The sequence below is a fragment of the Callorhinchus milii genome, unplaced genomic scaffold (assembly GCF_018977255.1).
Source record: "Callorhinchus milii isolate IMCB2004 unplaced genomic scaffold, IMCB_Cmil_1.0 Scaffold1, whole genome shotgun sequence".
In the NCBI taxonomy this organism is placed as follows: domain Eukaryota; kingdom Metazoa; phylum Chordata; class Chondrichthyes; order Chimaeriformes; family Callorhinchidae; genus Callorhinchus; species Callorhinchus milii.
The window spans coordinates 72504334-72518639 of NW_024704742.1; the positions used below are offsets into that span (position 1 = coordinate 72504334).

Here is a 14306-nt window from a genome sequence, read left to right on the forward strand (position 1 = left end):
TGCAGAGGGGACAGTTGACAGGAATGTGCAGGATAAGTGGGAGGATTGGCAGGGAGGGTGGGATGAGGGAGGAGAGGTTTGCCTCTGGGAGCTAGGACCAGTGGGCATTGTGGCAGAAATGGGAGATGGGGCAGTCAGTGTGGCTGAGGGGTGTAGCTAAGTCAGCCCCCTCCATTCTCCACCTTTCTGCCATCAGCCCCCCATTCCCCAATTCTCCATCTCTCTTACCCACTGGCAGATATATTCAACATGACCCTCTCTTCTGGCTCTGTCCATGTCCCCTTCAAAACTGCCATCATCAGGCCCACCTCCCCCATGAAAACCTACCCTGGATTAGCTCCAAACCCTAAATTATTAACCCATTACCAATCTGTCCTTCCTATTTGAAAGTCTTGGAATGTTTTTTTCCAATCAACTCCACAAACACCTTTCCCCTGCTCGAGCCCCTCCAATCCAGCTTTCGCCCTGCCCTGCCCACAGAATTTAGACAGTCTTTATCAAAGTCATAATTACATACTCTCTCTCTGCCTTCTTGACCTCTTTGTTGCTTTTGACACAGATGATCACTCAATCTTCCTCGATTACCTCTCTTCCTTCATTCACCTGGTTGGTATCACACTCTTTTGGTTCCAATGTGACTGCAGCCATCATCTCCACTTTATCCTCTACAAAGGTTTCTTCTTCAAAAAAGGTATTGATAGATATAGCATTGAATAATAATTTGCATTTGTATAGCACACTTCACGTAGAATAATGTGAGTGCTTTACAGTAGTAGGGACAAGTATATTGTTACAGTGGACCACCATATCTGAATGTGAACAGAACTAAATTCTGCACACAAAGGGAGAAGAATAATGTAATAATTTTATTGGAAAAGGTATAAAATGTTTTGAAACACTAAGTAGAATGTTTAGCACTTTAGTGGAAATGGTTTACTATGATGCCACACGTTTAAACAGAATCCTTGTCCTTCTCCTTAAACGAAATAGAGAGCAGACAGATTTATTGGTTAATTTACCCAATAATGAGTTGTATTCATACCAAATGCATCTTTTATTAATCTACCAATTTCAATTATGCACCACAATGACCCTATTTAACAATACATATTTGAGAACCAATTATGTACTTAATGATTTGATTTATCTTCTAACCACTTAGTGGCTTTCTACCTCACGGTCAGTTAACTTCTGAGTCTCTAGATATTGACAAGTCTATAATTTCACAGCTATTTTATTTCATTTTCTACATTTTGGAAGTGTTTTATAATAACCATCACATGCTTAGGGTGCTAAATTAGGTACATCAAAGAAATCTTAAGAGTGCTCACCCACAAAATATAGTCAATTCAGTTTACAGTATATTCTGTGAAGCGCTTTGAGACATCTTGAAGACATGATAAGACGCTATATCAAAGGCAAGGATTATTATTATTATTGCCTCTGAGTCAGAAGGTGTAGGTACAAGCCCCACATCAGGACTTGGAACTCATAGTCTATGCTGACACTCCAACACAGTACTGGGAAAGTGCTGCATAGTGGGAGTGCTGCCCTTCAGATGTGATATTAAACTGTGCCTCTTCAGATGGATGTTAAAGATCCAATGGCACTACTTGAAAAGAGAAGGGAGTTTCTCCCTGTGACCTGTCCAACAATCCCCCAAATAAAACTGGTCATTCATTCATGGGACATTGCTGTGTGCAAGTTTGCTGCCACGTTCACCCATAAAATACACAGCCACTACACTTTATCCTGTGAAGCACTTTGAGAAAGGCCTGATGTGAAAGGCGCAGATTATCAACTTGTGGGAAGTCAGAAGGGTTGGCTAGATGGTCCAATAGTCTCCTGCTGTTTGAACTTGTTTTAATGTGATTAATTGGGTATAGAGTTATACCATATCTGGGAGCTCACTGCAAATCCTCATTAGTTCATGGGTATTTTACATTGTTAGATTTGGAAAGTGATTTAAGTCAAATTCAAACAAAAGCACAATGAAACTGCGAAAGCACACAAACAGACACCAGTAAGTTCATGCATGTTTTATTGAAATAGTAATATAAAATACTTCCTCATTGTTACAAGTGCATGCTTAAACTGCTGACATTTCAGAGGTCAAATTACAAAGGCAAGGCATTCAGGTTGTAGTGAATTACTTGGGCACATTTACAGTTGTTAAAAAAAGATCAATGGAGCTTCCATTATGGACCAGTTTTTAACCATAGTATCAAACCCGTAACTGATATACACAGCAAAGAGGTGAAAATACACTAAATGTTTTGTGGCACGGAACAGAACAAAAAAAAGACAACCATTGTGACATAAACAGTATCATGCATCTAGCGTTTTACATGTACCCACAAGTCGATTTTAATTCCACAATGTCTGCTAAACATGCTAACCTTCTAAGTTTGCACTTATGTACTTAAAAAACTTTTCTAAGGTTCCACTCCCTGTCTGAGTAATTTCAAGGTTTTTTTTCATTACAAAAATTCAAAAGGCATTAAGCAATTTCATACAGTGAATATAAAGTATGCCAGTATACATTACATTTCCAGTATATGTCAGATCACTAAGCGCATTACAGTCCCATATAGGCTAGTACAGCCGTAAATTGGAAAAAAAACATGCATAGGCCAGTTTTACAGACTACAGATGCTATCCACTGCATTTTATATGGTATGTCTTGTTTTTCATAGATAAAATAAAATTTAAAAAAATGCGTCACTCATTAATATACAATTCCAGCAAGCCACAACCAAGTCAATGCGAATGAAGTAGAATAGTAAAATGAATGATAAATGTTATAAATAAATTTCCAGTTATAATTTGTTTTTGGAAAGGCTATCGACTACCAAGTGAGTAAGCTAACTGTAAATACATAACTGGTAGCAACCAAGCACACTAAATAAACCTGAGGTAAGCATAATTTGTACAAAACCAAATTAGATTTTTGGCATTTTAATGATTTTTCAACTTTTTTAAGACTGCCTAATTTGTTTCATCTCTCTTACCAGAGTAGCAAAAAATGTTGTTAATAAATAGTCCATATCTCAGCTATTATTTAGTTTGTACAACCTCATAATTTCATTTTTTTTTAAAATATGTCAAACTTTTAGTGCTGCAATCGTAAACATACACTAGAAGAGTAAAGAGTTTACTAGACAAAGTTCCCATATCCAGTATAGTAAAGGCCTTTCAAAACAGATCTGTAAGTTCCCTCAATGCAAAAGGAAAATGTTTTGATTCATCTAATGTGTAATATTTAACCAGCATTAACTTTTGCTTGTCTAGAAGCACCAAAGGCATAATCCATCTGAGGTAACTCAACTGTCAACAATCACAATACAATTTCTGACTATCACTCTGTTACTGTAATCTGTCGTCCAACACGTGGCTCCCAGAGCATGCAGCAGTAATCAGAGGCAAGAATGTCAAACCGCTTATGTGGCAACAATACAATCATGCCTTGGAACTGGAAACTGCAAAGGATCACTGAATGTTACTGCTGTCAGTGCCATTAGTCTCTGTGGAGACTGCCTTGTTGATGGAGTTCAGGCTGCCATCACTGGGCATGCCATCTCTGCGAGGGGGCATCCTCTCGTTGATACGATCCAGACCTTTAGCTTCTTCAAAGCTGCTGATCCTATGTTGAGGCGAGAAACCTCGGATAGCTGAATGGAGGTTTCAGTACGATGTGAACAGAAGGGAAGAGAGACGGGGATGGGAGGGGGCAGTGAGAGAAGAGAAAAATGAAACACAGTCAGGCAAATCGTGCCTTTTTTTAAAGCAATACGTTTGACACTCAATACAGGTTTTTGGTTAGCACATTGTGGCGTATGCATTCACAATTTCTGGGCAGGTTTGTATATTAACTTCTCAATTCAAACATTGACCCACTGGACTCGTAAGCAGATAATCCACCCCTCTACAGAAAATATTCTATATAATGAGAAAAGTGGATATCTAATTGGGAGAAAGACATCACATACTAGTTACCTAAGCACACTTCTGATCGATTTTAGTTCAGTTCTGTTGACACGAATGGATATGCATCAGAGGCAAGCGATTATACTGCTACATGGATTAAGAGCATGTGCCTGGATTGTTCAAGCAATGACTATATTCTTCTTTTTCTTTCTCAAAGCCCGAGCTTAGAGTCCGCAATCCTCTTTAATGGCAGACACCAAAACCGGCTCAGTGGGTTGTCTTGTAGTTCACTCAAGAGCTCTGTCACTCTGTTAGGACTGAAGTCTAGATTGACTCTCTTAGTTACTTTTATCTCTTTTCTCTTTGAACATGTATATTTGCTTAGCACTTCCCCAATGGCTGGTTTTAAACCGAACTCTAATCTCCCCTCCAATAATTTTATGTTTACTTCATGTGATTAAGTTGAAATGTAGTCTCCTCCCCACCCCCCGACCCCACTTAATGGCAAATTGAATTTCTCATCTAAAAGGATCTGTAAAGGACATTCTGTACTCAGAGCTGAGGGAAAGTCTACTTCATCTGTTAATCTATCTCTGAAGAGACCCTTCATGCAGGTCCTTACTTGGCACTAGGAATGTTCAATACAGCCACAATGAACCTTAACCATTCCATTTGTCTACTCCAGAAGACATGCAGCAAACAAACTTAATGTTAACATCAGTCTTGTTTTAATTGCTATAGTAGACCTTTTTATAATAAAACGACATTTATAATGTCCATTTCCTTGCAATGGAATCCAGCAATTCTTAGTAATTAAATCACATGTTCACTGCCAGTTACAGGGAACACGTTCACATTTTTGGTTATAATATCAGGTCAACGTGTTGTACAATGTTAATGTCACTGTTTATTTTAGATTGTAATCCTGAAACTAAGTCGAATAAATGCTTTCAAAATTTAGACTAGAGATTTAATAAATGGTAGATCAAACACTTTCTAGATAGGAGCACTTATTCTATTAGTCACATTTCATGTCTTTTTATTAATCAAACAAACAGAAATGTTAGCTCAATTCGACTTCATTGTAAAAAGGTCCCACTGCACATCTCTTTTTAGTTAGTAACATTTTGGAGACCTCCCAGCGAAAGGAGCTGGTGATTCAGGCATCATTCATCATGTGCAACAAAGTAATCCAATTACTGCTGCGGCTGCTGGTCAGACAAAAGGATAACACTGTAATTCACACAGAGAGTAATGAACACAACACACGGCAAAGCCACGAAGTCACAAAAAAAAGCAAAAAAATTAATTTCCACCACTGATGCGGACTGTGGATCGGAGTTTGTTAGGAGAAAAGTTTAAATTGAGCATAAATAGTAGTCGTAGAACCACTATTTAATCAGCAGTTGGGTTTGCTCTTGCTTAGCATTTCAGCCAATTTTGAAAGATTAACAAAAATTACTACAGTTGGCCTTGAAAAAGTAAAGCCCAACTCTGACTAAATATTACAGTGCAGTTCAGCCAGAAGACACAGGTGGTTTGGCAAGAACAAAGAACACAACTGCAAAAGGATAAATCCATTGAAAGCAAGCACACCTCAACGTGGTTAATATTATGACAGTGTTAAGGAGTGCTAGACAACTGCTTGTTAGCCCAACACCCGCACATTGTATACAAGTTACGGAATATATATATATATGTATAAACCCAGCACAGCCCCTATCAGTTGTACAACAAACAGAAAGGGGACTGTCCAAAATATTACCTTCATCAGCCTCAATAGCCTCAATAGTTGCTGAAGAGAAGAAAAGGGTTGCAAAATGGATGAGAAAGTTGAGCTGAGAATTTTACAGTCTTAACAGTCAATGAGTAGCAAAAATAGCAACTGCAGCAACTCTAATACAAGCTTTAGTACTCTTATGTGGAGATGAGAAACTAGGACAACACTTTCACAAAAGACAACACACAATCAGATTATATGGAGGGAGGAAACAAAGACTGATCACTGAGCAGAATAATCTGTGGTGCTTACTTTATGCGTGTGTGAGAAAGAGAGAGTCTGTGTGTGTGTATATGTGTGTGCGCGTGTTATTGGATCGATCAATTCACAACAAGTTTAAAGTATCTGATGGAAAATAAGTTGCAAATGAATGTCAAACACAATTCAAGGATTATGAATTCCAATTTCTCAATCTATATTATGATAAATCATTCAACTGTGTAAATTCTCACTTTTTCAGGAAAATCTGCACTCCACAGCCAAATGATGTATCGTAAGAATACTGGATGTGAGATGGTGCAGTGCATTAGTAATGTTCTCTCACTCGGGTGAAAGACATTCATAGTTCACTTGCATATGTTGCATTGATCATGGACCTTTCACATTTGTCAAAGAACAAGAACGTGTAGCCGAATTGTGGAGTATGCATTCAAAATTTCTTACTGAAATGGTAACCTAACTTGGAGTGATCTGACAACAATCATGGGTATAACACTAGAAGCTGCTGTGATTGCTCAAAAGACACAGCTGCAGGTTAGCATCGTAACCCAGTGTGATTCACAGTTAGATGCTCACTTCTTCACTGCAATAGCTTTAGAGCAGCAGACCCACAGGGCACACAATCTGTCAGACTCACCACGCTCAGACACCCAGATGAAAGTTATATAACCATGTGATAAGGCACCATATCATATGAAATATAAGGATTATTAGTGAAATTCGATTAATTGAATATTGAATAATTAAATAGTTTGATTTATTGAATAGAAATGAGAAATTGCAAACCATTTGCACGATTAATTTAAGAATATGGTTCTGTTAATTGAATACCGGATTATTGAATAATTTTCCCCGTGACCATTAGCCACCTGAGTCTGGATAAGCACATAGTCCCAAATCACTGCTTCTACAGTACTGCATGAACATCGCTGGCATCCTCTTCTCTGTTCCCTCCCCTCGCCTCAGTCCCCAGGATGTCACTGGTAATTGGTCGCACGAGTGAGGACTCAGCTGGTTTGTGTAGGGGAGCATTTTCCGGTTCCGTGTGGTCGGAGACTGTGCGTGTCAAGCTCCGGGAGACGAGTTAAACGAATAGCTCAGTTTATTGAATGATTTCACTGTCAAATTAAGTATTCAATTAACAGAATCTCACTGTTTTGTTAGTTTACTATATCTTCCGGATGCTGCTGATCAACTATGGGTATTTTCCAGCAGCACAAAAATTCCCATCGACAGCAGGATTCAATATTGTAACTTTTTTCTGAAAGTGTGAAAAGTTCATGATTTCTGAATGGTTCAGGTGTAAATAAGTTACAGAGAATGGAAACGCACCAGTAGTTAGTCAGTCAGTTATCATACCCAGACTGGTCACAGATACCATAAAACAAATATCACACACTTCTCAAAGCAGCTATTGCTTACCCTAACTTTTTCATCCAGATCTTCTCATTATACAGTCCCACTATCTCAAACTCTCACTACATTTCTCTCCCTAGCTGGACCCATTCCACTACGTTCTGAAACTACCAATCACCACACGCACAATCACAATCTTCTTGCCTCAACACTTTCTTTAAGAAAATACATGAAGAGAACTCAGCAATGCCTCCACCACCCCCCACCGATGGCCTATTGGCAGCCCCCCCCCGTGTCGTTGTCTTGTGGCCTCTGCCTCAGCGATTGCTCCTCAGCCCTCCTTCCCACCACAGGGCTCCAGCTCCCCAGCACACCCCTCGGTACCCCTGGCATCCCACCCTCGTAACACCAGTGAAAACAGCTGAAATGGTTCTACTTCCACTTGAGGACACAAAGAAATGACTAGTAATGCCAGCAAACAGAAAAATTACTTCCCACTTATGCCCGTGGGATAGGTACAGATGCACGTTATAAATAAGCTTGTCTCGATTACCATGTTCAAGAGGTTCACAAACTCACCAACATTGAATGTAAATACAGATTCAAAGGTAACTGCAGTAGAGGGGACTTAATATGGGGAAGGTGGATAGTGTGGACAGTTTCATGAGGAAATTGGGCAGGGTTTGATAATGAAGTGGATATGGTGGGGTGGGGGGCATATGTAAAGCAAGCCTGACAGACAAATTGTAAGAGTCTTTTCTGTTCTTGCAGTGCTCCTTGTTTTTGTGGACATGGATGAGAACAGGATCAAGCCTGACTGAGTGTGTTGCTCTACAGACACATAACCTGCTAAAACTCACCTTCCAAGCTCACATCTGAGGACTGAGCATGTGTGTGAGGAATTGAAAAGCAGCCAATATCCATTGCTCTATACTTCAACAAGAGGTAATGTGTACGAGAGGGTGTAATGGGCTGGGGGGGAGAGCAGCAAATGGTGAAGAGATTTTCCAGGAGTTGAAGCTAGCTGGCTTGGATAGAACCTGTAAAATGTTGAAACCCTGCCTCAAAGCTACTGTTAATTACAAAGTATTGAGTCAAAACTGAACACTCTGAAACAGTGTTAGCACAGTCAAGAACAGTAGCCTTTCACCTTTCCATGTCTTAGATATTTTCACTGAGCTAAATCCACATCTATCTGTAGGACAATCAAAGAAACAGTGGATTTCTAAGATTTGACTGTAGCAATGCATTGGTTTTAAATCTATCAATGTAGCAAAATCCTGTTATCAATTTATAAATGGTATTGGAGTTTGCTGCTGTGTATTTGCAAAATGGAGGAAGCACTTATTCAAGGAATTTACCTGAGCATCCACCTAAATCCAGCTGCAAAATTTTTCTGTGTTAAAAATATAATTCAGAAGGTTTTTGGCAAGGTTTAGTTTGTTCAGATTATGTGGCTTTTTTTCTCTTTTTTAAAAAAACTGATCTTTCTCTTTCCTAAATGATCTGAACTATTTGACTTGAACTTTAGGATTAATTGCTCTCTATTCCCCTTTCCTCTTTCTGATCGTGGATTGCCATTGAAGGCTGTGCGGTTGGTTGTTGTTTGTCCTGGTTTAACAGGTTCTCTGTCAGGAGATTTCTTTAATCCATTTTCCTTTTCAATGATGTGAATGGGTGACTGGGTTTGGTTGATTAGTTGGTTTCTTGCTCTCATTATACAGTCTCTCAGTGGTTTCCTGAGATACTGCAGTGCTGCCACATGACAATATTTGAGGAAATCACTGAGGAATCATATACAACAAAAGCAGAGTACAACACACATACATGTCTGTATGTACCTCTTATATTCCATCAAATACAGCATATACTGAACGGTGACATAGCTTGGGAATGGTGTGTCTTCACTCTGGTATGGGACCAGTTAAAGAGCACAAGGTCTGATCGTCCATATTTATATAAAAAAGTACTGAGGGTTTATATTAAAATGGATGGGCATTGCTAGCACTGGGCTAGTCACAATATATATAGTTGTCTGGCCCAACATACACCCAATTTCCTTAACTACCATGAACACATGAGCTACAGGGTCTGCATTCTGCCTTACATATCAAAATAAAAGGAGCAAACTAACACAAGGAGTAATTAAACATTTTTTTAAAAAAAGGTTAAAAGACTAAGTTAAAGACAATATCAGATACCACAACTGCACAACTTAACATCTGTGAGCTGCCAGGAAATCCATCTTTCCCCTGTTGAGGAGGTGGCTTTCCTAGTATTCATTATGGGATTTTTCCACGTACTAAAAATGTTTTTGGAGATATCCTGTGCTGGTGTGTCAGTTTGCATGGGTGAATGTTAATAGCATGTGTAAGTTAGCACCAGCACATAGAACACTGACATACAAAGGCACATGAGTGAATGAAGCGAGTACCTGATTCGTCTGGATAGAAGGGAGAGAGAAAGAGTATATCAGAAAGCAAATAGAATATTGGAAAGAGTGAAGCAGGGAGGAAGTTCAGCAGGGTGTCAACAAGCAGCCCCGTTTCACACACAGTACCCAGTTCACATATATAATAGAAAGACAATATATTTTAGCTAAGTAGGCGACAATACAACTTGACAGTTGAGGAAAAGGTTTTGTTATTGATAAGAGTACAATATGTGGTTGGATAACGACCACATGCAGAATTCAGATTAGTCTTGGAGGCTGCCTCATATAGTTGACTTATCAAACCGTGAATTCATACATACAACTACATACAAGTGGATCAACTAAGTGAAAGTTAAATGAAAGACTGCATTCTGTGGCACAACTGAAGATTCCCCAGAGTAAAAAAACTACAGTGAATATCTACTGTCACTTACTATTTAGCAGCAATTTCTAAATTTGTAGATAATGCATATATAAAGACATTTGATGGGTTAAATAAAGTATAACAAATCAGAATGTTGTCAAATAGCTCTTCCTCTTTCTTTCATTGACTGATATTACCTTTCATTAACTACATGAGCATTTTATTAAAATTCAGTCATTCAGAATCTATTCAGTTATCATTACAGTCGTTCAGTCAACAAGTAGGAGCCTAAATCAGAACTGATTGGGAACTTCTCCATTCAAAACACTCAAACACACCACTGTAAGAAATGGCAGCATTCATCAAAGTTGCTTTTCCAAAATACTGCAACTCTTGAATTTCCATATATTTCTTCTGGAGAGAAAAAGCATTTACAAATTCTTCAAAATAAAAAAAAGTACATTGGAGCTCCCCCTCACCCCTCCTCAATAAAAACGGATTGTGGTTCATATCATTCGGGGCTTCATCTAATTTAAAAACAAAATTCATGAATGGAATTTTTTATTTCCAGTCAGTAGGAAATGGCTGCAACAAACCTGCCGTTTACACAGTACCAGTCATTTCCAGCAATGTCACAGAAATGGCAAGAGGCAAAAGGGGAAAAGAAAAACTTCTTAGGTTACATTCTCCAAGGTTTGAGAAACTGACCAGGGAGTGAGAGGCACCAGTTGGAACCTGAGCCATCACTGGCAATAACCATTAGAAGTGGCAATTTGCATTCTTAAAGGGGAATATTAGTTTGGGGGTTAGCATTCCCCTCATTTAGATATTCGACAAGCCAAATTGAGAACTCTGTCCAAAAAGAGAAATTTGTATTTTAATCACATTTTTGCATCTTCAGGAAGATCCACTCAGGTGATGCCAGTGATGGGTCCATCAGGGGGCAGCTTTGTCAGACCAGCATGCACTGTGTCTCCTTTCTAGCCCTCAGTAATGATTCAGAGCTATCAGTGATTGAAAATTTAGTATCTTACTGGTCTAGCAAGTGATTTTACAATTCAGTGCAATTCAGACCTATTGGTGAATTTCATATTCGGTATACAAAAGCGACTAGCCATCAAAGATTTCAAAGATCACTGACAGCTCAGATCAGTGTTTAGAACCTAAAAGGACCTGGTCTCCAATGTTATCACAGAGCTGCTCTCTGAGCCCCAGTGTCTGAGCCAGAAGTACAACTAATTTACATTTTGCTGTGAATCTTATTTTTCCCTTTAAGAATTTGGACATGATCCCTTTAAGGACATCATGCTGCACGCATCTGGAAAATTAACATCCACTTCATTAACATAGAACTGCTAATGTTTAAAATGACTTGGGAAAAGGCAAAACTTCACTTTCCCATTATCTGATAATTCTCTTCAACCAAATTAGAAGGCCATCACTGTAAAAATAATACATAGGATTAAAATGCCAAGTACAAATGATAACTTGGGCCAAGCTACTTTCAACTGTGCATTTATATTTACTTTCAATTGTGCAATCTCCCATTGTTTAAATGTTGAATGCACAAAATAAAAATTAACAGCCCTGAAAGAAAGAAATGCATTAAACAAGAGTTTCCATAAAGAGCATGCTCTCACCAATGTGGCTATGGTCAAAAGATTCATTAATTGGGAATTGGGGATTTGTATCTGGCAAATCCTGAACATGTCTCAGGTTCATTCTCTGGATCTGACATGAACTTCAACTTCTGCAAAGTCAGCATCTGAGCAGAGCTGCGTGGTATCCGTTGAGATACATTTGTGATGCACCATTTACAAATCCTCTTGGGAATAACGTAAAATTATAGCATATTATGTAACAATTGTCAGTCTCTCACACTCCCTGCTGCCCAAAACCGAAAACTTTATTCAATGCTCTATCTGTGTTAACTGAGGTCCAGTCCAAAACACTGCCTTTTATTATTTACTATGCGACCAGATATAAACCCAGGGATATTTTTTATGGCCTTATCCACCTGCGCTGCTACCTTTTTGATTAACTAGTCCTCTACTGATATATAAAATCTTCCCCTTTAACGCACATTACTTTTCCCCATTATTACTACCAAAATGTACTGCTTCACAGTTGTTTGACCTTGAACTGCACTTGCCACTTATCTGCCCATCCTATTAACCTATTTAGCTTCTCCTGCCTTCCACAATTCTCATCACAATTTTCTCAGCCCACTCTCTTCCTCCCAAACATGGCATCATCAACAAATTGCCATTGTTTCTTCAGTTCCCAAGTTCAGGTCACTACAAGTCCAGGTACAACTCCATGGATTATCACTCACTGCATCTTCTCAGTCTGAGAAACTTTACTCCCACTTTTTGCTTTCTGCTCTCCAAAGTCCTCATCCATTTGACCACATTCCCCATAAATCTATGCACCATAATATTTGTTAAATCTTTTATGTGGTACTTTATTCAATGATTTTTGAAACGCAATATAAATATAAATCCATTGCATTTCCATCAAAGCCAAAGCTATAAACTAGGTCAAGAATGACTTGCATTTTAAAAACCTGCACTTACTAGCCTGATTCTCTTTACAATATCACGCAACACTGCATCAATCAGCGACACCACCATGTGCTGTAAATAAGTGAAATGCCAAGAGTCTGCAAAGATTGTGATAAGTTCAATGCCCTTCATACAGGATTGTTTTAGTTTTTGAAGGAGCTTTAGGTTTATAATGTAAGGAATCTTGAAAAACGGCTATAATTTCCCCGTTCAACCCTATGCTGATCATTACCAGCACTTTACACCTGATCAGCAATGACAATTTTATAGGCCATCAAAACCACTGGTGAGAGTAACGGCTACTTCTTTACGGTATTGGTTTACCATCATTAGGACAAAAATATAAATTGTGATCTTACCACTTTGGAGTGTTTGCTTTCCTCCGGCAAGCACACCACTGGGCAACATTCCTGTGGGAGTTAGGCCTTTTAGTGTCAGGACACTTTCGCTCTCCTCTCTGTTGAAGAAGACAAATGTACGCATGACTCCCTGAATAATGCCAAGCTCTCTGCAAACATGGAACCACACTAGAGGCAGCCTGTACAGACTGACTGCTTAGGTGGTTCCTTTTCACCAGTTTCAATAACAAGTTATGGATGAAGATGGCTCTTCAACCAACTTGATCTCATCTTACTAAATGACTTGTCGTGGCAGCATTAAGCTATTTCTTCAATGCTACAACAGATGTATGGTCACTACACATATCAGAGAAAACCAAACATCTGGGATGAACAGCCACTAGAAAACAAGACTGACTGAACTTACACAAACACAGAATGCTGGAACCTACCTGACAACCAAAGCACCTGAAATCCGAGAACCAGCAGCATGCAAAGCCTTAGTGTAGCGTAAAGAATGACATTACATGTCCATGCAACACAGAGAGCAGCACATCTCCTTCACTACACAAGCACACTCAACACTGTAGAGAGAGATCCTAACTGAAGTGATCAGAATTGGAACACAATTGAGATATTTGATAAACTGTCTGCATCACCCAATCTGGTTCAATTCCAATTCAAAACAAACCTTTCAGCGTTAATTCCTAGGCACAAAGGCTTTCTTTGCTATTCACCATTTTAAATGTACCATTCCATTCATTATTGTAGAAGAAACCAATAATAAATTTTAACTAGACTCATGAAGTATGTTTTTAGGATGACTCTAGAAATATGTATTTTGTGTCTGAGTTGCAAAGTTGTACTAAGGATTAACAGAATTTGAGATGCTTTAAGTTTTGTTGAAAATACAGGAATGAGGCACAGCACTGAGATCGTCTTTTACTGTCTGCCCACATCAGCTAAAAAACTGTCCCGTAACATCAGCAGCTGGAGCTGCTCATAATGATGTACAATTTACCCAATAAAGCTACAAGCTGCCACTCTAAATTGGGACTTGCTCTGGGCAGAAACCCAACTTCCCAGATAGACAATGTTCCTTTACCTGGCAATTAATATCATTCGGTTTGTGCACTGAACATTGCTGTAAGGCCTGACAAGAATGGAATAAAACTTAAAAAAGCCTCAGGTTCTGTTAATCTCTAGTTAACTTCATAACTCAAAATACGTATTTCTAGATTTGTTTTGGTAACAGAAATTTGTTCCTGTCCAAGTGCTATTAAGCAGATTTTTGTTATCTATTTGCTTTGGTTTTCATCAGTCT

At 38.8% G+C, this 14306-nt stretch overlaps 1 protein-coding gene across 1 annotated transcript in view; it reads right to left on the minus strand.

The window, feature by feature from the left end:
- Positions 1-2024: 2024 nt before the first annotated feature.
- Positions 2025-14306, minus strand: part of LOC103177620 (serine/threonine-protein phosphatase 2B catalytic subunit alpha isoform) — a gene marked incomplete at its 5' end in the record, with an annotated part of 123867 nt that continues 111585 nt past the window's right edge. Inside the window, 3 exons of the mRNA XM_042344241.1 lie at positions 2025-3671; positions 5693-5722; positions 13004-13101. Of these exons, the coding sequence (XP_042200175.1) occupies positions 3490-3671; positions 5693-5722; positions 13004-13101 (310 nt within the window). The remainder of the gene's footprint in view (positions 3672-5692; positions 5723-13003; positions 13102-14306) is intronic.